A 27139-nucleotide genomic window follows, 5' to 3' on the forward strand; every position below is an offset into this window, starting at 1 on the left:
CAGCGAAGCCTGCCCACCCATGAGGACAGAGGCTCCCCTACTTCCTCAGGAGAGGAAAGTGCGCCAGGAGGAAGCAGGCCGACTGGTTGCTGAGCTGTGGAAAATAATTAAACCAGGAGAGGGGAAAAAAAAAAAACCCAGGTCCTTTAGAAATCAGGTTGGGTATGAATGCGTAGGGCGTGGCCCTCCCGTATAATTAGCCGCGCTGCTGGCTCTGGGAGCCGCCTGCCCTCCCCGGCCGGCCCGTTGTGTCAGGCTTGGGCCTGCCCTCCCCTCCTCTCCTCCTCCTCCACCCCCTCCTCCACCCCCTCCTCCGCCTCCTCCTCCTCGGCCTCCTCCTCCTCCTCCTCCTCCTCCCTGTTCCCTATAGGTGTGTCTCCGGGCTCTGGCGACCTGACCCACTCCCCGCGGAGACGCCAGCCCGAGAGGTCACCCTCCTGCAGCCCCAGCAAGTCCCCAGCGCGCCAGCCGAGTGACGGGCCATGGAAGCCGCAGATGCCTCCAGAAGCAACGGGGCCAGCCCGGAAGCCAGGGATGCGCGCAGCCCGCCGGGCCCCAACGGGCCCCTGGAGAACGGGGCCAAGGCCGAAGGCCAAGATGCCAAGACCAGCAACGGGCACTGCGGGGAGGCGGCCGAGGGCAAGAGCCCGGGCGGCGCCCCGAAGCCAGGGGAGGGCAAGAGCTCCCTGTTCTCGGGGAACGAGTGGCGGCGCCCCATCATCCAGTTTGTCGAGTCCGTGGACGACAAGGCCTCCAGCTACTTCAGCATGGACTCGGGGGACGGCAAGAGGTCCCCGTACGCCGGGCTCCAGCTGGGGGCCGCCAGGAAGCCGCCCGTCTCCTTCGCCGAGAAGGGGGAGCTGCGCAAGTCCATCTTCTCGGAGCCCCGAAAGGCCGCCGGGTCCATAGTGGAGCCCGGGGAGGCCCGGAGGAACAGCTACCCCCGGGCCGACGGCGGCCTCCTCCTGCGCCCCAAGTCGGGCTCCGAGGAGGTGCTGTGTGACTCGTGCATCGGCACCAAGCAGAAGGCCGTCAAGTCCTGCCTGGTGTGCCAGGCCTCCTTCTGCGAGCTGCACCTCAAGCCCCACCTGGAGGGCGCCGCCTTCCGCGACCACCAGCTGCTCGAGCCCATCCGAGACTTCGAGGCCCGCAAGTGCCCCCTGCACGGCAAGACCATGGAGCTCTTCTGCCAGACGGACCAGACCTGCATCTGCTACCTCTGCATGTTCCAGGAGCACAAGAATCACAGCACGGTGACGGTGGAAGAGGCCAAGGCCGAGAAGGAGGTAATTCGAGGGGGCATCTTCTCCACTGGGGGCTCCCGAGGGGGCGGGCCTCGCGTCTCCACTGTCCTGGGCTCTTTCAGAAGACACTTCTCGCCCCTCTGCACCCGCAGGCTGGAGTGGGGAGGGGGGGCTGGTCAGAGGCGGTTCCCTAATCCTCTAAGGCCTCAGGACACAGGGGCATTGCCTAGATGAGCAAACGGAGGCCTGGAGATGCCTGGGCGCTTGACCAGGGTCCTAGGAAATATTCAGGTCTGAGCCGAGAATCCATCTGGGCTCAGTGCTGAGCTCTGTGTCTGGCTGGAGGGTTTCTCCTCCTCCTCCTCCTTCTTCTTTTTAATTCTAGGGAGACTGAATTCTTACCACCTGAGCCGGACTGCCTGCTGGGGCAGGGATCATGCATGAGGAGGAGGGAATTTGGGGGCCACTTAAATGCTCTTTTTTTTTTTTTTCCTGGCTTTACAGTCTGCATTTGCAGTACAGTGGCTGCTTGTTGCTTACTTGATCCCCTGGCCAGTCCCTTGACTTCCCCAATGGCCTCCTTCGTCCCTTTCTTTCATTGGGCTGTGTGTGGTCACATGTGTGTACATCTGTGCCTGTATGTGGACACACTTGGGGAGGGTTGCTGTCTGTGGGTGGGTGGGCTGTCCATATACGTGTATGTGCTTCATATACATGTGGGTGTTTGGCGCATACATTTGTACGCGCGATATGCAAGTGTGTTTGCATGAGTGCTGCCTGTGTGATCCTGCCTTGTACCTCCGTGGGGAGGAGCAGAGGCGTGTGGAGACTTGTGAAAGTGTTGCACACGGAGAAGGTGTTCTGGGCCAAAGGCTCAGCTGTGGTTGCTGCCCCTTGCTGCACAGATGCTGGGCCCAATGTCCCACGACAGCCACGCAGCTGGCAGTCATGGGCACCCCCACCCCTCTGCCGGGGCGAACCTCCTGGTGCTCAGTGTGGGACACTTGGCCTTCCTCAACAGCTTCTCAACCCATCTGAATAGGGCAGCCCAGGACCCCTCTGCGCCCAGTCTTCCTGATGGAGAGTTGGCTGATTACTCTCTTATGGTGCCCCTCGCCCACACTCTGGGCAGAAGGAGATGGGTTACAAGTGGGATAAGACCCAAAGATCCTTTTTGGGAGTCTTGTTTAGCCCAGGAAGGTGTTCCCACTTCCTGGATGACCCCCAACCCCAGCCCGGCTTCTAGCCTTAGGCTGGGACACAGTGACAGGGCAGGGCCGTGGAACCCATCCTTCCGGAGCTTACTGGGGAAACCAAAACAGAACCAAGGGGCAATCATCTTCACTGGGTGCAACCAAAACAGTGCAGAGCCTCAGGCTGGTGTTCTGGGTCTCCCACCCAACCGAGTTCCAGCATTGGTTTTTACCTCTAGGTAGCTGTCGGACCACGGACAAGGCCCTTCCGTTCTCTCGGTCCTGGTTCCCTATGGTGTGGGACTAGATTGGTGGTCTTCAAACTCCGCCATGGAGTCCCTGGATTCTTGGAAATGTCAGGGATGAGGAGGGGGCAAATTGGTGCCAAGAAGGCAGTGGCTTCAGGTGCTCACTTCTACCACAAGCAATATACACTCTTGCATATCTGTATTTTTTTTTTAAGATTTTATTTATTTATTCATGAGAGACAGAGACAGAGGCAGAGACACAGGCAGAGGGAGAAGCAGGCTCCCTGCAGGGAGCCCGATGTGGGACTCAATCCCAGGGCCCCGGGATCACTACCTGAGCCAAAGGCAGATAGATGCTCAACCGCTGAGTCACCCATATATCTGTTTCTTAGAGTTTGCCTGCAAATTGCATCTGAAACCAGAGTATCACCTGAGGAAAGCCCAGGTGTCCCTGGAGGATGGGAAGGTCTCAGGCAACCCTCTGTGGAGGCACTGGGAACTTCGAGTTCACCTTCTGGTGCTTGGGGGGCTGCATAGGACTCAGAGACAGAGCTCTCGCCCTTGAAGGCTCATGATGTAGGTCAAGAGGCAGAGCTCAGACGCACAAACAAGCCCGGAGAGCATCCGCCCAGTTACACAGAAGCAGCTGTAGATCAACATCAAATCGTAGAGGGTGGAATGCCGAGCTGGCTGGAGTCCTAGCAATCTCATCTGTCTCTTCCTTCACCTTGCAGACAGGGACGCACACAGGCCCAGGGAGAGGAAGGGACCTCTCCAAGCTCATAGAGAGGGGGGAAGAAGTCTCCTAATTCTCTTCCAATATATATTTTTTAAGATTTTATTTACTTATTCATGAGAAACACAGAGAGGCAGAGACACAGGCAGAAGGAGAAGCAGGCTCCCCGAGGGGACCCCGAAGTCCCTGATGAGGGACTTGATCCCAGGACCCCGGGATCACACCCTGAGCCAAAGGCAGATGCTCAACCACTGAGCCACCCAGGAGCCACTCTTTTCCAATATTTGAGAGCAACTGAGGGGAAGGGCATCGAAGAGGTGGGATTCAGGATACCTGTGCTTTCCGGGGAAAATGGTCCACGGGAGTGACGTTAATAATGGGGGCTTCAGACAGCGTGTGTGTGTGTGTGTGTATGTGTGTGCACAAGTGTGCACCAGCGGCAGAGGGTAGGCAGGGAGAGGCATGGAGTGGCCAGGAGCCTGGGCTGGAGCACGACTGTTTGTGTAGGCTTGGCTTTGCTAGTAGGTCAGACGTGGGGGACATTGGCACACAGCAGGGTTAGTGGGTTGATTGACTGAAATGAATAAGCGTGTCAATCCTGGCATCCTTTGGAGGCATCCCCTGCAGACCCAAACATCAGCCCACACACCCTTTTTTGCAAGGAGCCCTGTCCAGAACCTGTTCTGCAGGCCAGCTGGTGAAGGCCCAGGTGAGGTCATCTTTGACCTATCTCGAATGGTTGCATGAGGCTGCAGATGACAGCCAAGGCCGTGGGTGCTCATCTCCTGGATTTCGACTCTACCTGTAGCCTCTGAGCAGAGGTGGCGTTGGAGAGAAGGCCACTTGACGTGAAAGCACGACGATCCTTCCTCTGGTGGACCCAAGGTCAGAATGTTCCAGGTCCACTCCACATGTTAGAAGGGGTCCCACAGGTGTACTCCAATCCACGCCCCTGCCTCTGGACGTTTCCCAGGCTGGATTAGGCTGATGAGATCACGATGTTCATATGCACCTTTTCTGTGTCTCACGGCCCCTCCTGTCTATCCCAAGTCCCTCCTGCTGCATTGGGTCAGGATGGAGGACTCCTCCTGGCCAATGACTGTGTGCTCCGGGGTGGGGGGGGGGGTGGCCTGCCTGGCCCCTCCTCCTCCAGCCGCCCTTCCCTGTGTGGAGGGGCGCTCAGCCCGAGGCTGGCTCTGGGAGCATGAGCTCATCCCCATGTGGACCAAGCCCTCAGCAACTCCCCTGCCCCCAGCAGGCTCGGTTCCCCTCTCTCCGCTGCCCTGTGGCTTTGCTTCTCCCAGTTCTTCCACGGAGGCTGAGCCACCAGGTCACCGGGCGTGGCGATCACCGGTCGGTCGTGGGCTCTGGGAGCTGTGCTGGTGTGGGCACTTGGGGCAGACAGTGGTGCCTGCGATTGGGGTACAGGCCAGGCAGAGGCGACTCTCCTGGGGGATCCTGTCAATGGTGGGGGCTGTGGGGGGGTGCTCCGGGACAGGGTGGGCAAGAGAAGAGACAGGCGACCTCTGAGGGGAAGCAGTTTATCTTGTAAACTCTTTAGAGACAGGAGACAGGGCAAGAAAGTGACAGGCTGGGAGACATTCCGGTTTTTATGGAGCGCACCTATGTGCCAGGTGTTTACCCTACTCCTGACAGCAGCCCCACAGGGCGTGAGCTACTGCACCTATTTTATAGATGAAGACATAGGCCCAAAGATGTCAGGACACGTCCCCAGAGTCACAGCACAGGGTGGCAGAGCTGGGACTCAGACTCTTCTGGTGGCTCCTTCCTCTCCACCTCCACCAGTTTACACTTGGTTTTCATAGGATGGCAGGCTCTCCTGGGGGCCGTCCTCAGAATGGAATCACCTGGAGAATCAAGACACAGCTTCTTGGGCCTTTCTTTGCCCCGGGAGGTGCTCGTTCAGGGGGTTGGGGGCCTGGGATCTGTATTTTTTAAGTCTCCCTCTGGGATTCCAATGTGTAGCCAGGTTGGGAATCGGGCATCTTGTCCCACCTCACCAGAAGGAAACTGAGGCCTGGGGAAAGGTGGGGTGACCTTCTCAAGGGCCCACCGCTGGTCTGGAGACAACCTGGGTGTGACTCTGTCTAGCATCCTCTTGCCCTGTCCCTGTCCTGACACCTGAGGAAGCAGACGGGACCATAAGCCCCAGTCAAGCGGACGAGTACTGGGCTATTTGACATCTGGGTGGAAATGGGGGAAATCTATCCAGCATTTCAGATTCTTATCCAGATAATTACCATTTGTCTGAGAGTACAAATTTGGCAATTAACTGGCTCATTTGGCAAATATCAGAGCCAACGGCCCATGTAGTTAAACCAAGCCTGAGGAGGATCACAGCCTCATCTCCCCTGTCCCCGGGGGGCAGCGCAGGTACATATGTCCAGGTGAGTGCTCAGGTGTGTCTGTACCCCAAGGCCCAGGCCTGTCGGATCAGGGGCGCCACCAGGGCCTGTGCCATCACTTTGCTCTCAGGGAAACCTCTGATTTCCCCAAGGCCAGAGGGATTTGCGGCAGGGTGGCCTGCCCAGGGCCCATCCCAGGCAGCAGCGCGAGAGGCAACCTGACGAGTGTGGGAGCAGGGAACAAAGGAGGCATTTAGGGACAGGCCTGGGCAGGGTGGAGGGAATGAACCAGGAGTAAGAGGAAGTGAGGAGGGAGGTGGAGGCAGGGATGGAGGGGTGGGGAGCTGGGGCCACATCAAATATCAGGGGCTTTAGTCAGATTCCAAGAGAGGAGGGGGAGGGAGAGAGAGCTGGGGCCTCCGGGGGCGATGAGGGTGCCAGGAGAAAAAGGGGGTGATGAGGGAAGAGGCAGGATGACCAGACTGTTCCATCGGTGAGCGGGGGAGCCTGGGCAGGCCTAAATTAGCAGGAGTGAAGGGACATTGTCCCGGAAGATTCGGAGCAGAGCCTAGAGATTAAGAGGACACATAATGAGATCTGAGCCCGGAAGGGCTTTCTAGCTGTGAGAACTCAGCAAAGTTCATCATCTTTTTAGGCCTTAGCTTCTGCATCTGTAAAATGGGGTAACAACCTTTGCAGATTCAAGAAGAAAACGCCTGGCACATAGTAATACTCAACAACACAATTTGTGTCCTTCCTTCTCCTCATGTTGCGGGGGGCACCCAGTATTTGGGAGCCTTCCTGTGTTATATTCTTTCCTACATCCTGCCTTTTTTTAAAAAAAATTATTTATTTATTCATGAGAGACACAGAGGCAGAGACACATGCAGAGGGAGAAGCAGGCTCCCTATGGGGAGCCCAATGTGGGACTTGATCCCAGGACTCCGGGATCACACCCTGAGCCAAAGGCAGACGCTCAACCGCTGAGCCACCCAGGCATCCCTGTCCTGCCTTTTCCAGCTTTGTGCGGCTCTATTAGCAGGGGAAAAATTGCCCAGAGCCACATAGATGCTGGATACATCCCCAGGGAGGGGTTGCACACTCCAAACCCTCCTCCAAAGCGGGGAGCCCTCATCCCAGAGGTGGCAGTGCAGAGCTCCCAGTCCCGGGCCCCTTCCCCCATCCTGCTATGTCCTGCAAGTCAGGTCTTGCGAGGCCCCCTCCCAGCCTGTGTCCAACATCCCCTGCGCCCCAAAGAAAATAAGATGAGTCTCTCCCCTGCCCTGAGTCGTCCGCCCACTGCTGCAGACAGTGCGTCTCTACTTTTGACCCTGCCCTGGCATGTTTCCAGATCAGGAGCCTCCCCCTCCTGCCCTCTCGGGTCACCGGGGGACACCTCTGGCTCCCCTCGCTATGCCTCAGCCAGCCCTGCTGCCCGCCTCCCCGCTTCCCTTCTGCAGGATGGCCCCCAGGGTCTGACTCCCTCGCCCTCGGTCTGGGCTCTTCCCGGTTCTAACACCCTTCCTTCGTACTCACTCCCTGCTTCCTCCTCCCTCTTGGCCAGTGAATCCATGCTTGTCTGGTGAGACTTCTCACCCGTAGGCCCCCACCCAGCCTCGTGCTCCCACGGCTCCTGGCAGGGACCCCCAGCACCTCTGCTCACTCCACGGGACTCCTCGGGCCTTCATCTGCTCCGCTCATACCTCCTCCCACTGGCAAGGTTGGCCTAGCCTCGTCCCGTTCTCTCCCTCTATGGCCTCCAGGCTTCAGTTCTCCACGATGCAAGCACCTGTGTGCACGCTTCCCCCTGTGTCCCGACAGTGTACACACTATCCCCGGACCCAATGCAGTGGCACCACCGAACACCTGTGCCCACCCCCTCGCTCACCTGTACCCTGCTGGCCTGCTCGCCACACGGCGGCCCCTCTTCCAGGCCTGGTGTGAGTGAGAGCATCCGGCAGGGCTCCTAGTCCATGGAAGGTGCCCCACACAATATGAGGCTGGCCTGGACTCTTTCTTTCTCTTTCTTTTTCTTTTTCTTTCTTTCTTTCTTTCTTTCTTTCTTTCTTTCTTTCTTTCTTTCTTTCTTTCTTTCTTTCTTTCTTTTTCTTTCTTCTTTCTTTCTTTTTTCTTTCTTTTTCTTTCTTAAATATTTTCTTTATTTATGAGTGACAGAGAGAGAGAGAGAGAGAGAGAGAGAGAGAGAGAGGCAGAGACACAGGCAGAGGGAGAAGCAGGCCCCATGCAGGGAGCCCAACGTGGGACTCGATCCCAGGTCTCCAGGATCACGCCCTGGGCGGAAGGTGGTGCTAAACTGCTGAGCCACCAAGGCATCCCCCCTGGACTCTTTCTAAGGCCTTCATTTCCCTGTTCCCAGGTCATCTCATGATCCCCGGGGGGCGATCCTCTTACTATGTCCATGAAAGATAGACCCACTGAGGCATGGAGAACTTAAGTCACGTGCAAATGCCACCTGCTTGGAAGTGGTGGTAACTGGGTTCAAATGTTTGGACTCCTAGTCCCAAGTTCTGGACGGATTCTCTCCTGGATCCCCCACACTGTCCTTTCTCCTGGGTACAGGCCCCACACAGGTACAGGTGAGAGTGAACGCACTTTCATTCTCAGCTTTCCTGTCCACCATCAGGCCTGGTTCTGTGGGTGCCAAGGTAGGGGCAAGAAACCCAGGGACCAGTGCCACCCTCCCCCGCCCCCGCCCCGCTTCCGCCAGGTCAGGAGGTGTCAGCCGCAGTGAGGATGGCTTCCAGCTGTCCCATTGACCTGGAGCCAGGCTCAGGAGCTCTCCTGGGGTGGGCCAGGTGCCTGGCACAGACCCATCACCCAGCCCTTTGTTTCTTCCTTATGGCTCAGAATCTTCCAGGCCACTGGATCTGCCACCTGCTATGTTCTGGGCTCTTGGGCTCTGCATTCTCGGGGTGTGTGAAGGGTGAGTCTGCGCATCCACAGTGGGGTCTCATCCCTCTACTCCCCACTCTCCCAGCACTGTGTCTATTGGCACCTGGCTTCTCCCCAGCTTTTTTCTAGAAATAAGGTTGAATCCTATCCTCATCTCCTTTCGCTCCTTTCCTCCTGACAATCATTTTCCATCTCTGCGAATGGCATTTTCCATGTTGTGGGGTTTGCAACCCATTACTGGTGGGGCAGATGCTTCCTGAGAATGTGGAGTCTCTTTGCCTGGAGAGCCCAGGAGTATGTGTGGGCAGAGAGGGGGTGCAAGGTGGGATCGGGGGCTCTCCGTCTGGGACCTCCACAGCTCTTGACTGGGCCTTCCCATCTCCTCTACTAGCTCCCTGAGCTCTGGGCACCCTTTCCAAGAAAGCCAGGGAAGCTCTCCCCACCACCAATCCACTTCCCCAGGTGTCTGTGGAGGGAACTCAGTGAGCACCCTGCTGGCCTGGTGGAGCCCTCCAGAGAGGCAACACGTGCCAAAGTCTGTATCCCTCTCAGGACTCCTTGCCAACAGAGCTCACATTCCTAGCGGTTTGTGGCTTCCTCATCTTGACTTTTCTTGTGGGTTCCTCAGAGATAGCTGGAGAAAGGCACGGATCTCCGCTCAAAACCCAGGGTAGTGGGGAGACCATGAGCACCCCAATGCATTCTTGGATGCCTTAGTCTTTCTGCCTGTGGGTGGAGATCACCCACCAGTCCTTCCAAGCTGGAGGGTACTTTGAGAGCACTGGCAGGGGCCCCAGCTAGAACAAAGAGGTGCCTCTTGACTCGGCTGAATGGGCTTGGCCTTAGCTTCATGCCCCCCTTTTGTCTCTGTTGTAGCTGCTTTCCAGAGAAAGAATTTCCCCAAATGGAAGGAACATACTTTCCATATCCATTAGAGCTCACATCCCAAGGCACCCCTCATGGGTCCTCTTCTCAACCTCACCCCAGACCCCAGCAGCCTGTGTCCTCCTCTGATTGGAGATGCCTGGAATCTCTGCTGATCTTCCCTCCTCCTCCCTTCACTGCCTCACTGGCCAAGCCTCCTCCAGAGACCCTGAATAGAAGCCCCTATCTTGCCCAAACTGCAGACTGCACTGCCTTTCCCATAAACAGGTTCATAGCTATACCTGTCCAGACGGAGTCCCTGCTGGTTGCAGCCCGGGCTCCTGCTTGCAACACAGGCCCCACGTCATGGCATAGAAACGCTGCATACTCTTACGGCCCCAGGACACTCCCTGGGCTGGGCTGGGCCAAGCTGGGCTGTGTCCCCTTTCTCTAAGCTTGAAGGAAGCAGGAGATTCCTTTCCTCTCTCTAGGGCCCTCAAATCCATTGAAAGAAGGGGGGGGCATAAATGAACCATCCCTACTGCTCACTTTGGGTAGAGGGACCTGGTAGAGGTTTGGTCCTTCTAAAGGCGTGGCTGGGATGTCTAGCCCCCGAGGCCCGAGTTCACAGCAACATAGTGTTTGACTTATTGCCAGATCCCTGGTGACAGGTGTGATGCCTGGCATTTCTGAGGTCCCGGCGACTGTTTGCAGAATATGGGCTGAAGGGCTGAGTGGGGAGCCCTGCCCAACTTGGCTCCCTGGCTGGGCCCACACCCTGATTCTCTGGTGCTCTTCAACCTCCTTCCCCGGACTTCTCCAACTCTGGCTCCTTCCCTGCAGACAGAGCTGTCACTGCAAAAGGAACAGCTGCAGCTCAAGATCATTGAGATTGAAGATGAGGCTGAGAAGTGGCAGAAGGAGAAGGACCGCATCAAGGTGAGCCACCCCCAGACCTTGGCCTTGCTCTATGCTCAACCTGCCTGTCCTGACTGGCAGGAGGAGAGACGTTGGCTCCAGGCCTCAGGCCCCCATTAACACCCCACACTTATTTCTTCTGGGTTTACCCACCCTTCTGGCATCCCCACCAATTTCCCTTCTAAGTCTAGGCCAGGCATTCAGTTGGGATCTTATCCATTACCTCATGCTCGTTTGACATCATCCCAGCAAATCAAGACCCTAGATCAACCTGTCCTCCACTGTGTCCTCCAGTATCCTCTGCTGTCTGCTCCACCCACCAGACCACCCAGCCACCAAATGCATGACGTTGACCTTTAACTTGTGCCAGTATGGTTAGATGCATGACTGCTATGGTTTGAGCAATTAGAAACCATAATCTGAAATCACTGACTCTTGACCCTGGCTGCATAAACAGCTTGTCAAATTCACTTTCTGAATGATGTTTGGTTCTAGTTGAGGTTTCATTAAGTGCAACCTGACTCATAGGAGAATTTCTGGGTCCATGGAGTCACCCAAGATTGGAATGATGGCTCAAGTCAACCCACCCAGGGGAGGAGTCACAGATAAGAGTTGGCTGTAAACAAACCTGGCCATCTCTGTCAATAGATGGCATCCCTTGAATGAGATTCTTAGCCAAACAGGCTTGCTGGGTGGGGGCAGTAGAAATGCCCTGGTTCTGACTGTGGGGTGGGGACCTAACAATACACTTGGCTAGGGAGGTTTTTAAAATTCCTGAAACCCTCCTTCCTCTCTCCTCTCACTCTGGACCCAGAGCTTCACCACCAGTGAGAAGGCTATCCTAGAGCAAAACTTCCAGGACCTGGTGCGGGACCTGGAGAAGCAAAAGGAAGAGGTGAGGGCTGCCTTGGAACAGCGGGAGCGGGATGCTGTGGACCAAGTGAAGGTGATTGTGGATGCTCTGGATGAGAGGGCCAAGGTGCTGCACGAGGACAAGCAGACCAGAGAGCAGATGCAGAGCATCAGTGACTCGGTGCTGTTTCTGCAGGTACAAAGCAACTCTTCTACCATTCGATCCTTCAATCCTTAGGTCCACTTTCCCAGACCTTTATCCAGCATCCATCTGTCCATCATCCATTTGTCTACCATTCCTCATCCATCCCTCCTTCCTTCCTTCCTCCATTCCATCTGTCCATTTAACTTTTCCATCCAAGCCATTTCCCTGCCTACTCTAAAGATGGCAGCAAATATCACCTTGTACCAACTTCAGTTGATATGTACTAACAGTGCTCCAGGCTCAGAAGGAAAGAGTTCTGGGATTGACTAGTGAGGTGTGCTCAGGGTATGGGGTGTGTTGTAGAAGTGCTGCCCATGTGATATCCTTGACTTTATCTGTCTATTCATCCACTCATCCTTCCAACTGCTGGAGAGTTTTGGGTACCACTACATGCCCAGGACTCTGCTGGGTGCTGCAGAGAATAGAGAAGTAGAAGACATGGTTTTTGCCCCCAAGGAGCTGCAATTCAGCTGGGAAGATAAGACATGCACAATTAGAGAGCAATACAGAAGAGTATGTAATTAAATGATAAAGCATGTGGTTCAGGAGATAAGTGCCTATGGAAGCTCTGGGAAGGGCAAGCACGTGGGAGTAATCTAACACAGCTTTGTAGAGGAGGTGGAATTTGAACTGGGTCTTGAAGGCTCATAAAGGTTTGAGAAAGAAGAGGGACTTTCCAGTGAGGGGGAAGGGAAGAGAGAAGCACAAAGTGCAGAGGCAGGCTTCGAGCGTGGTATGAAAAGGTGAAGGTAGCACCATGACTGACCCAGAGCGTTCTAGAAAAGCTCCTAGTGTTTTTACTCCCAAAGACATCGCAGCTTGTATCACTCTCATCAACCCCTGCGAGGTAGGATGATGTGTCCAGTTGTGTGTGTGTGGCGGCGGGGGGGACCATGCAGTCCCATATCTGATGACTAGCGCCCTCAAGGTTGTTAGTGTCTAGTGGAGTTTAGTCAAACCCAAGGGGGGCTAGTTAGTAGCAGAGTTGTGTCTAGAACCCAGCCTGTCTGGCTCCCAGCGTTGAGCCTTCCAGCTGGACTGAGAACTCCCTGCAGAGAAGGGTCCCCCCCAGCTACTAAAGACCTATAGAGTTAATGGCTTCTTTCCTTCCTTGGTAGGAATTTGGTGCATTGATGAGCAATTACTCCCTCCCCCCACCCCTGCCCACCTACCATGTTCTGCTGGAGGGGGAGGGCCTGGGACAGTCCCTTGGCAACTTCAAGGATGACCTGCTCAATGTGTGCATGCGCCATGTTGAGAAGATGTGCAAGGCGGATCTGAGTCGTAACTTCATCGAGAGGAACCACATGGAGAACGGTAGGTCTGCCCTGCCCAGGGCCTGCCCCAGGGCCCTGGGCACTTTCCTCCCAGGCCGATCCCTGCTGCCTGGGTCAGCATCCAGCCAGTTGGCCCCTCATTGTTCCAAACTACTTGTCCTGCCCAAGGTGTTGGGACTGGGACTCAGGGATTGTAGCCTCCATTGAACCGGCTGCCAAGGTTATGCGGTGTTCCAAGGGCCCTCAAGGACAGTGGGCATCTGGGCCCCGGCTGCACAAATGCCTCCTCTCTACAGGTCATCCATCAAACTCGGGGATTAATTTCATTCAGATCTACATCTGATGATGGGGCCCAGTCCAGCAGCTGTGTGGATGATGCTACTTGTCAGGGCCAGATGCTAACCTGGTGACTTTGCAGACTCCTGGAGACATGACCTAGAACCGCATCACGCTTGGAGGGAGATTTGCCTGTCACCGTGGCTGCCTTGAGTGGTGTTGAGCTGGGAGGCTGGAACTGGCCCAGTGGGCTGGGCTGGGGACAATGGGGCACATATGTCTCAGTGATTCACCAGCTCCCCTGAAGTCAGCTTCTCTGTGAGTCATGCTGTCCCCCATGGAGGCCAATTGAATCACCTCACAGAAAGCCTCCTCATCTGAGAAACTACTCCATTAAGTCTTTTCTCACCAGCCCAACCCAATCCCTTCAGGATCTGAAGCTAGAGCACTTTCCCCCAAGGCCCCATCCTGTGGCCCAGGCCCAACACAGGGCTTTAAGGACACTTCTGGCCCAAACACCCCAAGGAAGTGGTCTCTGTCTTTTGTCTCCAGATGGAGCATGTGATTTCTTGGGGATGAGGAGGGGGTAATAGTGTGCAGGTGTGCTGGAGTTGAGGGGTGCATCTATATATCTGGTGATGGTGACATCACACAGAGTTCCTGTGAAATGTGGGGGACATTCAGTTACACCTGAGGGATCCATGAGTCACTGCAGCAAGACAACCACTTGGCTTCAAGAGGCATTTGGATCCTGAAATCCTCCTTCTGATGACAATGGTGATGACATTAATGGTGGTGGCTGGCAGTGCCTGAGGACTCCCTGCCTGCTGGCTTCCTGTGAGCTCTTTGCTTACAAGGGCTTACTTTCCCTGCAGAATGCAGCGCATTTCACAGACGAGAAGGCCAAGGATCTGAGGGTCCGAGGGTCTGAGAAGTAGCTTTTCAAAGGGCATGCAGCTGAGCTGGGGACGTAGTTAGGATTTACACTCAGCTACTCGGTCTCCTGTGTCTTCCCATGGCTGGTGGCCATGCAGAGCAGTTGGGGTGTGTGATGATCATGGTCCCTGGGGTACAAGCCTGGGGAGGGGGAGGGCCTCTGCTGAGGTCTGGCCAGACAAATGAGGATGGCTGTGACTGGGCCAGGGTGGCCCATGAGCCTTGTGGGGACCTCTGCCTGCTGCCCATCCATATGCCATTTCTAGGTCATGACTGGTTGGCCACAGCCTCTGAGCAGGTGTGGGCCTGTGCCCTGTGCCCTGTACAGGAAGGTGCTGCCGGGAGCAGGATCGGTGCTGATGTCAGCAGCCCTGCACCTGTGCCTGGAGCCCTGGGCCTCCACGTGGGTTTGTTAGTTTGTTGGTTGCTGCTGTATTGTTGTTGGGAGTGTGTCTGACTATAGGGTGGTATGTGCATATGAGGGGGTGGTGGTGGTGGGGGAAACGGGTGGCCAGTGAGTCAGACTTCCTCTCCTCCTGGATGCCAGCCTACCCATCAGACCAGAGACTCAGTCCTACCCTCAAAGGCCTGGGGACTGGGCACCAGAGCATAGTCCTCCTGAGCTTGTGGAGTTGGGGGTGGGGGGATGGGGAGCATGGGAGGAGGGCTGGGCCAACACCTGGGAGGACACGGGGTTGCCTCCTGTGTGTCAGGCCCCTGCTAGGTACGGGTGGTGGAGATGAAGGATGAGGGCCTGAGCCATTCATTCCCTCTCTTGCCCTGGGGAGACAGAGAGGGAAGGACAGAGGGAAAGTAGGAGGTGGAGAAGCAGTAAGAGGAAGGAGTGGGGTAGAGGGCAGCTGGGGGAAGGCCAGCGAGGCACCACAGATATGTTTGGGTTTGGGAGTATACTTGAGGGCGGGGTGGGGCAGGGAAGAGTCAGCACCCCCCCCCCCCAACTCAGCTCACTCCCCTCTGCATGCCTCTGCTCAGCCGGCTGGATCCCTGGCCCTGGAGGCCGATGCGAGGACCCCAACCCATCCCCTTGGGCTGCCGAACGTGGCTGGGACAAAGTGATGAAGTAGGGATGAGGGCTCATGCTGCCCCCAACTCTGCTCTTATTGGCCGTGTGACACTGGGCAAGTGACTTTGCTTAACTCCTGAGCCTCAGTTTCCTTGTCTGTCACATGAGGATCTCCATACCAGCCCAAGGGTGGGCGCTGTACACAGCACCTTGTGAAGTGCCAAGTGCTGTGCCTAGCGTGTTACTCCCAAGGGCCCGTCGAGGAAGTAGGTGGCTCACTGCAGCCCCTCTCTCACCTCCTCGCAGCTCAGGAGCAGAGGGCATGCTGGGCAGGCCGTGGCCTGCTCCGAGGTTGGAGAACCTTGCCTGTGCCTGGGCCAGGGTGCCAGGGGCCGACCCAGCAGAGCCCATCAGCTGGGCATCCCCAGGGGCCAGCTTCTCCTCCCCACCTGCCCCTCTGATGAGTGACCTCTGTCCTTCCCAGGGGCTGACCATCGCTACATGAACAACTATACTAACAGCTACGCGAGCGAGTGGAGCGCACCTGATACCATGAAGAGATACTCCATGTACCTCACGCCCAAGGGTAAGGGAGGGCACCCTGCCCCTAAGGGTGCTCTGGAGACCCAGCTGGGTCCCCCTGTGGCAGAGTGGCCATCGCTAGGTTTGCCTGGGGAAGTGCTGGCCCATACCCGCTGTCCCGGAGGAACCACGAGCGGTGTCCTCTTTCGTCCTCAGAAGCATCCGGGTCAGAGATACATTACTGGCACCCTGCCCCCCACGGCTCCCCTCCCTGGAGCTCCGGCCCCTGCCTCCAGGCCAAACACTTCTTTCCCTTTCCTTCCAGAGGGTCTCCCGGCTGCTGTTTTCACCAGCAACCGTGTGCCAGGCCTGAGCTGGGTTCTGCTTCTGCTCGAGTCTTGGTAGTGCTGTGGGGGGGGCTGGTCCCCCAGAGCCATTCTGCTCCTCAAGGGCAGGGAGACGGGTGGCTGGCCTACCTTTCCTCGCCTGTCCCTCCCTGCACGCAGCCTGGCCCTGAGCCCTCCTTCTCGGGGCGCTGGACGGTCCCAGCCTGTGCCAGTCTGGGTGGAGGTATAGACCAGAGCCTGCCTGTCTTCGCCCTGGGGAAGCCTGTTGCATTCTTTTGCACCAGCAACAAACCACAACAATGCCCGTTACATAAGGGTGGGTGTGCCAGGTGTGTCAGCCCTCAAATAAAGGGCATGTGTATTTGTGTGCACGTGTGTCAAGGTGGTCTTGAGAAGAGTGGGGGGTGTGGGGAAAGGTGAGGAAGGAGCCGTGGAGACGTGGGGAAGGCATGAGGTGCTGGGGAGGGGAGCCTCCGGGGCCTGGGCACTGATTCACACACCTCAGACGCGCACACACACCGTGGGAAGGGCGTTGGGGATTTAGAGAGATGAGCTCAGTGGGAGGAACCTGGTCTCTCCACCCAATTTGAAAACAACACCTGGGCCCTGGCAGAGACCTGGCGAGGCACCTGAGCACCCAAGTCCCCCCTGCCCCACATTCCTGGTGTGGGCCAGGCCTGCCAGCCTTGCCCCTTTCCTCCCCGGGGTGCTGTCTGGGGGGCCTAGTCCTGGGAGCGGGGGAGCCAGTAAGCGGCACTGACCAGCCTCCCCAGTGTCCCTTACCTTGGCCAGTCATTCCGAGGACCCTGATGGGCACTGATTCCCCAGCTGGCCCCTGCTTGGCTGCCCCCTGCTCCGTAGGAGGCTGAGGGGGGTGTGGGTTCCACTGCGGGTCATGGGGAGGGGAGCAGAGCAGCTGGGGGTAGAGGCAGGGACACAGACCTGCCAAGATGTTGCCCTCAATCCAGGACCTGGGGACATTGGGTAGGTCACTGCCCTCTCAGTACTCCCACCTGAGAAGAGAGAAATTTGGCTCACATGCTAGGAAGCCTTTCAGCTTGTCACTGAGTCAGACGGTGACATTTGTAGGTGGAAGAAACAGGTTCATCCGGTGTCCCTGCCCTTGTACTGAGGACAGGAGGAAGGAGGAAATCTGCCCTCTGGGAGCTCCCAGGCTCAGGGTAGAGGCGAGGGAAGGGCCAGGGAGAGTCAGCAAGGGGATGGGGAGACAAGGCCACCCAAGGGCCAGAGGTGAGTCTGGGAACTCTGGGGCAGTAGGCCTGGGAAGTGAGATTTCTCCTTGGAGGCTGGTGTCCGGGCCCCTGGAAGAGGGGCCGTGTGCTCTGTGAAGAGGCTTGGCTGTGATGGACAGAGGGCACCCAGGTGTGAGCAGCCAGAGGGCAGAGGCTTACAGAAGAACTAGCTGGTGCTTGGCCGGGTGGTGGGCCAGAGCTGGGAATGGGGTCGCTGGTTAGGTGGGAAGGGAGGAGCTGATGGAAGGACGCTGACACATGTGGGAAGCATGTAAAGTGGGAGTATGGATCCCACTCTGCCAGCCTCTCAAGATTGTTCTGAGAACCCAAATTTGGAGGCTTCTGTGTAATGTAAGGTCTTATCCCTGGAGGGGGAAGGACCTGGGAGATGTTCGTGGGCACCGGCTCATCATCACTGGTGAGCCCTCACTTGGCCAAGGGCCCAACACCTGTGCCCCCCACAGCTGCCATGATCCTCCTTCATCACGGGCACCCCATCTCCCAGCCTCTGGGGTCTCCATCATGCAAGGAGTGGCTCAGGAGAGAAGTGTTGGCTTTTCCAGCCTTGGTGATCCTCAGAGCCCCCAGGGAGGGTGACCATACCAGTCTATGCAGGAGGCTCCAGGTTTGTACCTGAGGCTCTTGTGTACTTACCAACAGTCTTCCTTTCACTGTTAAGCGTCCTGATTGGGAGGGCAAATTAAGTGGCTGCCTATGCTAGACCCAGAAGAGCTGTCTTAGTGATGGAACCCAGGTCCTGGGACAGGCAGTGGGGGCTGGATGGGGACAAGGAGTCCCAAATAACCCCCTCAGGTCAGAAGCCACGGGCCTACCTTGAACCAGACTCACCTTTTTGCAATGATGGTTCAGCTGCATCTGCTTCACAGGTGGGGCCAGGACATCATACCAGCCAGGGTCCCCCAGCCGCCTCTCCAAGGAGACCAACCAGAAGAACTTCAACAATCTCTATGGCACCAAAGGTGAGAGGACGGCTCAGCAAGGGGATGGGCAGGGCCTGTGGGGGGTGGGCGATGGGCGATGGGCAGGGGGGCTGGACTCTCCAATGTGAGGGGAATGTGGGGAGCTAGGATGGGCTTAGGGGCCCCAAAACAGGTGGGGAGGAGTCCTACTGAGCTCAAAGTGTGTGTGTGTGTGTGTGTGTGTGTGTGTGTGTGTGTGACATCATTCGTTAGTCTGTGGAGAGGGAGCCGGGCACCTCAGCATCCCTGGAAATCCCTGAGTCCAGGGAAGTCTTCTTTTCCCTGAAGGGTGAGCCAGGGAAACTGAAGCAGGGGTTTGGGGTGGAAGCTTCTCTTAGCAAGTATCGCGACACAGGGACCTGCAGAGGACCTGGGTCCTTAACTGATCTGTGTGCACTCCTGTGGTGAGAAATCACGATGGTTAAAACAGACTAGTGTAGCTGTAAACAGAATGCATGGCGTGGCATGTAAGGGGGCTGTCCCTGGAAAGCCGGGAGGTACTGCTGCCATGCCAGGTGAGTGACACGCACTTAAGACCCAGAAACAGGGGATCCCTGGGTGGCGCAGCGGTTTGGCGCCTGCCTTTGGCCCAGGGTGCGATCCTGGCGACCCGGGATCGAGTCCCACATCGGGCTCCCGGTGCATGGAGCCTGCTTCTCCCTCTGCCTGTGTCTCTGCCCCTCTCTCTCTCTCTCTCTCTCTCTGTGACTATCATAAAAAAAAAAAAAAAAAAAAGACCCAGAAACAGTGAGAGAGGGGTGGAGACGTGGCTTCCTCCGGGAGAGCTGCCAAGCACAGATACCCCTCTGCCCGGTGCACCAAGGGCACCGTTGTGCCAAGGGTAGGGCCATGAGCTCCAGAGGCCCAGGTTTTTGGAGGCTCTGGGGTACCTGCCAGCCGTGTGCAGGGGGCCGGGCCTGGGGCTGCTCCACCAGAACCCTGCCTCAGATGTGGCACCGGGAGGTCTGAAGAGGGGAGTGGAGGGGCCTCTTCGGTGAGGACATGGGCCCGGGAGATCTGGACGGTCAGGGGCACCTGTGGCAGGGCAATGCCCAGGCCTCGTGTCAGGACTGGATTCGCGTTGTTACCGCCACATGCGGGGTAGACCGTGCGCTCCGGGAGAGCAGAGGCTGGGTCTGTCTGGCTCACTGCTGCAATCCCAGAAGGAGGGCTCAGCAAACACGAGTTGGAAGAGAGGAGTGGACAAAGAGGTGAACGAAAGGATGGGCCTCTGGGCCCTCGGTGCTCACTGGGGGCCGTCCTGGAGAGCCTCCGGAGGACCCCGTGGCAGGGGGTTCACCGAGGGGCGGGTGGGCAGCCCTGGCCACTTCTGACCACTGAGCCCCGCTGTCAGGCCCCCAGCCTCCTGCAGGGAGTGGTGGGACAGGACCGCCAGGACTGGGCCCGGAGCAGGTGCATCACTGTGGGGGGCTCTGAAGCCCCCCAGACTCGAGTGCCCTCATGGTGCTCCTGCTGGTCCTTCCGCACCCTCCCCACTGCCTCTCTCCTCTAGACTGTGGGGCACTCATCAGCCTCTTCATCTCGGCAAACAGAATTTCAGGACTTGGACCTGCTGCCTTTGTCCCAAAGTTTAGCATGTGTTTCTGTTTATTTGCTTATTTGTTCTTTCATTCACCCGCCAACCATACAATGGTATCTTCTAGGGACCAGGCACAGCGCCAGGCGCTGGACGTGATGCTGGGCCAGACGGGCATATCCCCTGCCTCAGGGGGGTGGGGGGGGTGCAGGATGACCTGAGACCTGGGGCTGAGGTACACAAAGACTTGAAGGAGATGACAGGGAAGCCGATGCCAGAAGACCCAACACATCTGTTAGGGATGGGGAGCAGGTGGGGCAAGAGAGAGCCAGGTGTGTGCGGATTGCTCAGGGGCAACCTGGGTGCAACGTGGAGCATCGGGGAGGGGCTGAGGGAGGTGAAGCCAGGGGGTGGGGGTGGTGGTCAGGGTGCAGCAGCAGCCCCTGAAAGCTTAAGGACTCGGTACCTGAGTCTGAGGACAGTGGGCCCGTAGGTAGGGCAGGGGCATGAGGACGCTTTGTGGTTTAGGACAACTCTGATGGCAGGAAGCGTGACGGGGACTGGGCAGAGTCGCAGAAATGGTCTCGTCCGGCCCCCCACCCCCCACGCTGGGCCACACCGGTGTGACACCTCTCCCTGTGTCTGGCCAGGTAACTACACCTCCAGGGTCTGGGAGTACTCCTCCACCATCCAGAGCTCTGACGACCTGCCCGCAGTCCAAGGCAGCTCCTCCTTCTCTCTGAAAGGTGAGCCCTCCCCACCCTGCCCTGCTTCTCCCGTCTCTCTCCAAGCTCTGCGATGGTCTCTGCTCCGTCACTCACCAGCTGTCCACCCTGGAGGGGACAGACCCTGTCCCGAGAGCCAGGGAGCGGTCAGGGGAGGCTCGGCGGCACCGGCGTGGGTCGGAGCTTGCTTCCGTCACGCTGGTCCCTACGATGAGCTGCACTGTCAGGGGGCTGGGGATGCCGTACACTCCACACCCCTGCCCCTGACCTCCCCAGGGTGCCTCCGTCAGGGCCACCTTCTGAGTCCTCCTGCTGCAAAGTTCAACTTTGTTCATCCAGCAACAACGCCTCCGTTGACTCTAGAACCCCGTGGCTGCATAGCCACCGCCAACAACCTGCAGGGTCAGAGTCCTGTCAGGGGCCCTCCTTCAGGAAGGAAGGGCCGGACCATCTCTAAAGCCTCCCGAGTCTGAGTCCGCTCCCCAGACAAGGCTGAGGGGTCAGTGCCTCCTGTCCCCTGAGGTTGGCCAGGGTCCTTGTGTCTCTTCTGAAAAGCCCTAGGACAGCTCTGTGGGCTGTGGTGTAAGCCAGTCCGTCTTCTGACCCCTGAGACATCCCGCCTGGAAGCAACGAGAAGCAGGCTGGCTGGGGTTAGGGAGACGGAGGGAGGCAGGCCCCCAAGCAGTGGTCTTCGAAGGTGGCTTTACCGTTCAGCCGTCCCTTCCAGGCTGGAATCCCAGCCTGTACCCAGGGCAGGGATTCTTGGAAGGACCAGCTAGAAAGGAATATGACTGGAGGGTCCCCAGCCCGCAAGACCCCCAGGGATGTCCTCTCCCCAAGCCAGGGCTGGGAAACTCTGGCACTTGCCTTGACCTGTCTGGCTCCCAGCAGCAACTCCCTGCTCTCTGGTCAAACCTGGATCAAAGAGAAGATGGTCCCCTCCCAGCTGGTGTGATTTGGAGCTTCCATATGCTCCCCAGTATCTCCCCCATCGGCTTGTAGCACCTCCCCTGGCAAAGGTCTTGCCCTAGGAGAGCCCCTCCTGAAATACACCGAGCCCCAGAGGAAGAGCCCAGGAACACCTGTGGTCACCTCCACACAGATCAGCTGGGAGCGGCCCTGGATGGCGGGTTCTGGGCCGGGGCCTGCCCGTGTGCAAGCAGAAGCCCCGCCTGTGAGGATGGCCCCACCTGCACCTACTAGGGCCACCAGAGTAGCAGCGCGCCAGGGTGAGATGTGACTCCCTCTGGCCCCTCGTGGGACCAGGCCGTGCTGCTAATGCCTCTCTCTCTCCCATCAGGCACTGGGAAAGTCCCCTATCAGTTCACCACCTTGGGACAGGCCACCACAGAGTTTTCCAAACCACTGGACGGCAGTGGGCGGTTTAAAAATAATCCTGGTACCTGCCTGTCTTCCCTCCCCTTCTCCCTCCTACAGCAGGGCAGACGGGACATCCTCTGGGGCTCTCTGCCATTTCTAGGGTGTCCTGGTCCTCCTCCCCAGAGTTCCCTGGAAGACGGATGCATCGCCCCACCCCGCCCCACCCCGCCCCACCCCAGCACCACTAGCTCAAGCTCACCCTTCCCCTGGATTTCTGTCTGCTGCACAAGGCTGGTCTCCTGGACCACACCTTCCCCCCCATCCCCATCCCCATCCCCATCCTCACCTCTCTCGTGGCTGGCATGGGTTTTTCTTTCTGGGAACTAAGAATTGAGATCTGAATTCCCCCTCTGTCCCATCTGGCACTCAGGCCCCATGGAACCCTCCCTTTCTAAGGTTGCAACTCCCACAACCCCCAGATGCAGGGGGAGACCTGGGTTCTCTGCTCTGCCTCCACCGTCTTGCTAAATGCAAACCAAAAGGAAAGGTCAGCCCGGCTGGCGGCCTGGCGGTGCTGAGCTGGTTTCTGGGCTTGACCAGTGCACCCCCCCTCAGAGCAGGCCAGAACAGGGCCCCGGGCTGCCCCAGCCGAGGCCAGACCCTGTTATTTCTTGAGCTTCTCCTGTTGGGGTCAGAGTCTGCTCCTTCCTAGGCTCCACGGCTTGTCCCTGCAGGCCGATGGCTGAGGCCGAGAGCTTCCCACAGCTCTGTGGACCAGAGCCCCTTACGGATCCCGCTGGGCTGAGGGGAGCAGGGCAGGCGGGAGGACCAGGCCCAGAACGCCGTGGCCTTGCTGTCTTAACCATGGACTTTGGCCACATGGCAAACAACTGCTGGGCCCCAGCCCCAGCCTCCTGCTCCTGGACCTGGTGACAGGCAGTGGAATGGGGCAGGAGGAACATGAGGACGGGTTTGGGCGTCCTGCAAAACCTGGGCTCCTAGCCTGGCTGCCACTTCCTGGCGGTGCAGCTCGGGGCAAACTGCTCACAGAAACAGGGTGAGGCTGAAGGAGAAGATGTGTGAGGTCCTGCAGGGTGGTGAAGGGTGGGCCCTGTCCCGGCAGCCCGGCAGTAGGAAGGGCGCCTCCTGGTGGAAGCCCTGGCCGGCTGTGCCCGTGGGAAGGGGCGGGGCCGTGGGGCACCTTCAGGGCAGGTGCAGGGGGACATCCTTACAGAGCAATGAGATCCTGACCTGGATTTGGGGGCAACGCTCCCCTGCCCCCGCCCGGCCCAGCCCACCTGGCCTGTTCCTCCTCCCTCTGTTTGCCTGGGTGCCTCCTCCCCTGGGCCGGCCTCCCCAGGATTTTCCACCCTGCCCACCCCGAGGCTGCTGCACACCTCTTCAGGGGTAGCTGTGCTTGGTAGCGGGCTGGCTGGAGCTTGGTGGTCACTTGGGAGCCGGTAGCTGTGCCGCTAGGGCCTCGGCAGCCCTGACGGCCAGGCCCTGCTCCCTCCGACCAGCGCCTCTCGTCTCTGCAGGCTATCCTTCCCTCATCAGGAGCCAGAGCCCCAAGGCCCAGCCCCAGACCTGGAAATCTGGCAAGCAGACACTGCTGGTGAGTGAGGGGCTGCCAGGACAGCCTGCCTGGGCACAGACGCGTCCAGAATGGGCACTGACTGGGGCTCCCCGGGGGACAAGTGGTCACCAGTTGCCCAGGGGACGTGGTGGGAGGATGTGACATCTCTGGGCCATGGGATGGAAGGAGGGGGTGGCAGTGGCCTGAATTCCTATGTTCAGCAAAGGGTAGTAGAGACCCGGGACTAACAGGCAGCGGACCTGGGCACTTTCTGGGCCTCAGTTTTCTAATCTGTAAAGTGGGCAGCCCTGGCTTTTTTTTTCATTTGGCAAATGGTGGCTGCGTGTCTGTACTTGCTGAATGATTATGTCCCTATCAGCTCTGGGAGTGTGAAATTCTCATCCAGGGGACGGACATCCTAGTGATGGGTGCCCCTGCCCCTTCCTGGGGCCATTCCCCAGCTCTGACAGCACAGAGGCCCTTGGGGTTATAGCATGATGAGACAGAGGCTGTAGAGTCCGGAACAGATATATTTAGGGGTTCAATAGCTAATGGCCCTGAACCACACACAGGAAAGCATGGCCTTGGGGCCCAGCCAGCTCAGGGGATCCCGGGTGAATCAGATTCCCTCTTTGAGACTCAGTTTCTTCGGTGTTATAAGGCAGTACTGAGTTGAGGTGATCCCTGGTAGCCTTTAGACCTGACCGCTGCCCGGGACCTCAGTGAGTGGGGGCTGCCTTCACATGCTAGGCCTCCACCTCCCGGAATGCTTCTCTCTTGGAGCTGAAGCAGTCCGATAGCTGCCCCGAGATGTGGGTGGCATCATGGCTCTGCTGGGGACAAGGGCCGGAGTCCCCAGCTCCCTGCTGTCTTTGCATTTGGAGGTCAGAGCATGGGGAGGTGATTTGCTCGGGGCCACAGTGGCTGGGGCTGGTTTAATTGGAGAGAATCTTTAATTTGCTGGTGATGGGAGCTAAGTAATCGTGTGTGTAATTTGGAGCTGGGCCCAGGGGCACGGCGACAGCAGGACTGCACAAAGCAGATACGGGGAGGGAAAAAAAAAAAAAAAAAAAACAGGGTTTTTGTTACTGGACTGAGTCCTTGCCATGCCTGCCACACACTCTTCCACCTCCCGGAGCCTGGGTCCCAGCGGAGAAAGCTCATTACCACCTGGAGACGCTTGGCAGGGCAGGGTTCTGGTGTCTGCCGCTGGCAAGCAGTGCTGGAAGCATGGGGGCCGGTGCTGGGACACGAGGAAGGCTGTCCTGGGAGCCAGGACGCCTGGGGTCTGGCCCCAGCCCTCGTGCCAACCTGCCGTGGGGCCTCGTGTGAGCCATTCTTCCTCTGCTGCAATCCCTCCGTCTGTAGCAGGAGTCGGGTGGCCCAGACTTCCAGAAACAAAGACTTGAGCCATTCCTAGGTCTATTATCGATTGCTTTGGGGTCCAGGCCCTGTTCTGATGCTAAGAGCTGTGTGATTTGGGCTACGTCTCTCTCCTTCCGGGGCACCTCTGTCTCTTGCATTTGTTTCATCAGTGGCTTAACCAAGGTCTGAGCTAGGGACTCAGCCCCACATTCCACAGCCCTCCTCTCCCCAGCGTCCCGCTCTGGGCCAGTTGTAGGGCAGGCAAGGAGCTACTAGGGGATACCAGTTTCCAGGCCGGCCTGGAAGGTTGAAGGCAGCGGCTGGGAACATCCTTGGTGTCTCCTGTGCTGGCATCAGTGGCGTGTGAGGAGGGTCCACTCTCTGACCCAGCTCAGGGACAAAGCCGCTTCCAGAGCCCCACAGAAGGCTGAGTGTGCTCACATAGGTCAAGCAGCAGCTAACCCGGCCTCCTCGTGGCCGGAGGGAGATTTCTCAGGGCCCAGGTGAGCTGACTGGGGGCGGAGGGGGTGCCACACGCAGAGCTGGCGGGAAGGTTGTTGCTGGCTCCGCACTGAGGACGCTCCCTGAGTGAGGGGCCGGGATGAGAGAGGCGTTGGGGCTGGGGAGCCCCCATCCGTGGCGGGCTGGGCAGTAGGTTGCCTTCTGTGTACCCTCTCTGTCAGGGGAATCGTGCAGAGAGAACAGAAGCAAATGCCTAAAGCCCTTGGGACTCAGAGCAATTCAGAGACATGGTTGGGGTTGTAGGGGGTGGTGGGGAGCTCTGGAGCTGGACTGCTAGGGCTTGAATCCCAGCTCCCCTACTCACCAGCTGGGTGGCCTTGGGAGAGTTGCTTAGCCTCTCTGTGCCTTGATTTGTTCATCTATAAAATGGGTATGATACTAGTAACCCACTTAATTGGGCGGCTGTAAAAACTCCATGAGTCCTTCTAAACAAAGCACCTGTAACAGCACAGCGCCCTTCTGCAGAGGTGAAGGTGTGGTGCGAATGGGAGCCGTGGCGGTGCTGGGTGGTGGTGGGGGGATCCTAGGCCACAGAGAGAAGGTTTGATGGGGGGGCTGAAGTTTATGCTCACCAATCAACCGGTGAGAATGAGCTGATTAGGAAATGAACCCCGAGACTCCGATAATATGGGGGCCCAACCCTGGTCACAGGGTAGTAGAGCCTGTGGGTTAGGTCACAGGCCCCTAGAATCATGGGTTTTGAAGTACTGCTGCTTCCCCAGGGGTGGGGTGCAGGGGGGTTAGGCTAGGGTGGGTCTGGGTAATAGGGTCAGCTGCCCTCCGCCCTCCCTAACCACTCTTGTTTCACCCCCAACAGTCTCACTACCGGCCGTTCTACGTCAACAAAGGCAATGGGATGGGGTCCAACGAGGCCCCGTGAGTTCCAGGCAGGCAGCAACGCGGCGCTGCTACCCCTGCCCTCCCCGGCTGATCCTGCTGCTCTTGCTACTGTTCTCATCTGGGTGGAAGGGAGCCTCCCCCCGCCCCCCCTCATCAGCCACGCTCCATCCAGGCCCCTCCCCGGCCTTGGGGCTTCTAATGGTCACCATCTTTCCTGTGCTCAGAGGCCAGCCATCGCAGGGCTGGGACATAGGTGGGCTTCACTAGCCTAGCCCCCCACCCTCCTCTTGGATGTAATTGCTGGGGCCCCCGAGGGAGCGGCCTGCCTCTCCTGCCCGTGCCCCTGCCGCCTCGAGGCCTGTTGGCCATTTCTCTCCAAGGCTCCTTCCCTGTGATGTGGTCAGTAGGGGCCTGGCCATGACAGGCGCCCAGCTGCCATCCGCACGGGCCCAAAGGGCCCATCAGGAGAGTGGCCCTGAGCGCCCTGCTCTGGTCCTGCCGACCGCTGCCCAGCCTGAGCCTGCAGCCCTGGGCCGAGCCATCATCCCAACCACTTTGGGTGTCACCGTAGCCACGCCGAGTCCGAGGTCCCTGGGGACGGGCTCTCCTGGCTGCTGGGATGGTCTTAGCCAAGATCTCTCCTCTTCTACCAGCTGAGATAAGCCAGTCCCTCAACATGGTACAATCCTTCCATGAAAATAGCCACTGGCCCAGCTGCCCAAGGGACGTGCCACGCACCTGCGGAATCCTGGGGTTCTCGCTGTGACGGGAAGTGGGCGGGCTGGGGACACTGTCTCGGCTGGTAACTTGCAATTTTCAGGTACCTGCTGCTGTAATTTTTAAGGGTGGCTTACCCACTGGCCGCATGGGTCTTCCTCCTCCCTCTGACTACCTTCCATGTCGCACGCTGTCATGGGGCTCAGGGCCTGGAGAGAGGACCAGAGCAGGAGCAGCAAGGTGGGCTCCTTCCTCCTCTCACCAGCCCTCCCGAGGGCCCTGGGCGGGGGGGGGGCAATGGGGTGGGGGCCGGCTGGCCAGGGGAGGAGAGGGCGACATACAGCTTGGGCTTTCCCCTCCTGAATAAACCAATGATCACCGAC

At 58.2% G+C, this 27139-nt stretch overlaps 1 protein-coding gene across 2 annotated transcripts; it reads left to right on the forward strand.

The window, feature by feature from the left end:
• Positions 1–279: 279 nt before the first annotated feature.
• Positions 280–27139, forward strand: TRIM29 (tripartite motif containing 29). 2 transcript variants are annotated; one of them, XM_025465232.3, is made up of 10 exons: positions 280–1286; positions 10408–10503; positions 11297–11530; positions 12658–12856; positions 15537–15638; positions 18062–18154; positions 20342–20437; positions 21717–21815; positions 23275–23351; positions 26017–27139. In XM_025465232.3, the coding sequence occupies exons 1-10, from the start codon at positions 483–485 to the stop codon at positions 26077–26079; spliced, it is 1863 nt and encodes a 620-aa protein (XP_025321017.1). In that variant the 5' UTR covers positions 280–482; the 3' UTR covers positions 26080–27139. The 2 variants fall into 2 exon arrangements, with proteins under 2 accessions (XP_025321017.1, XP_025321018.1); XM_025465233.3 differs by lacking the exon at positions 21717–21815 and having other exon boundaries at positions 281–1286.

This window comes from Canis lupus, chromosome 5, assembly GCF_003254725.2.
Source record: "Canis lupus dingo isolate Sandy chromosome 5, ASM325472v2, whole genome shotgun sequence".
In the NCBI taxonomy this organism is placed as follows: Eukaryota; Metazoa; Chordata; class Mammalia; order Carnivora; family Canidae; genus Canis; species Canis lupus.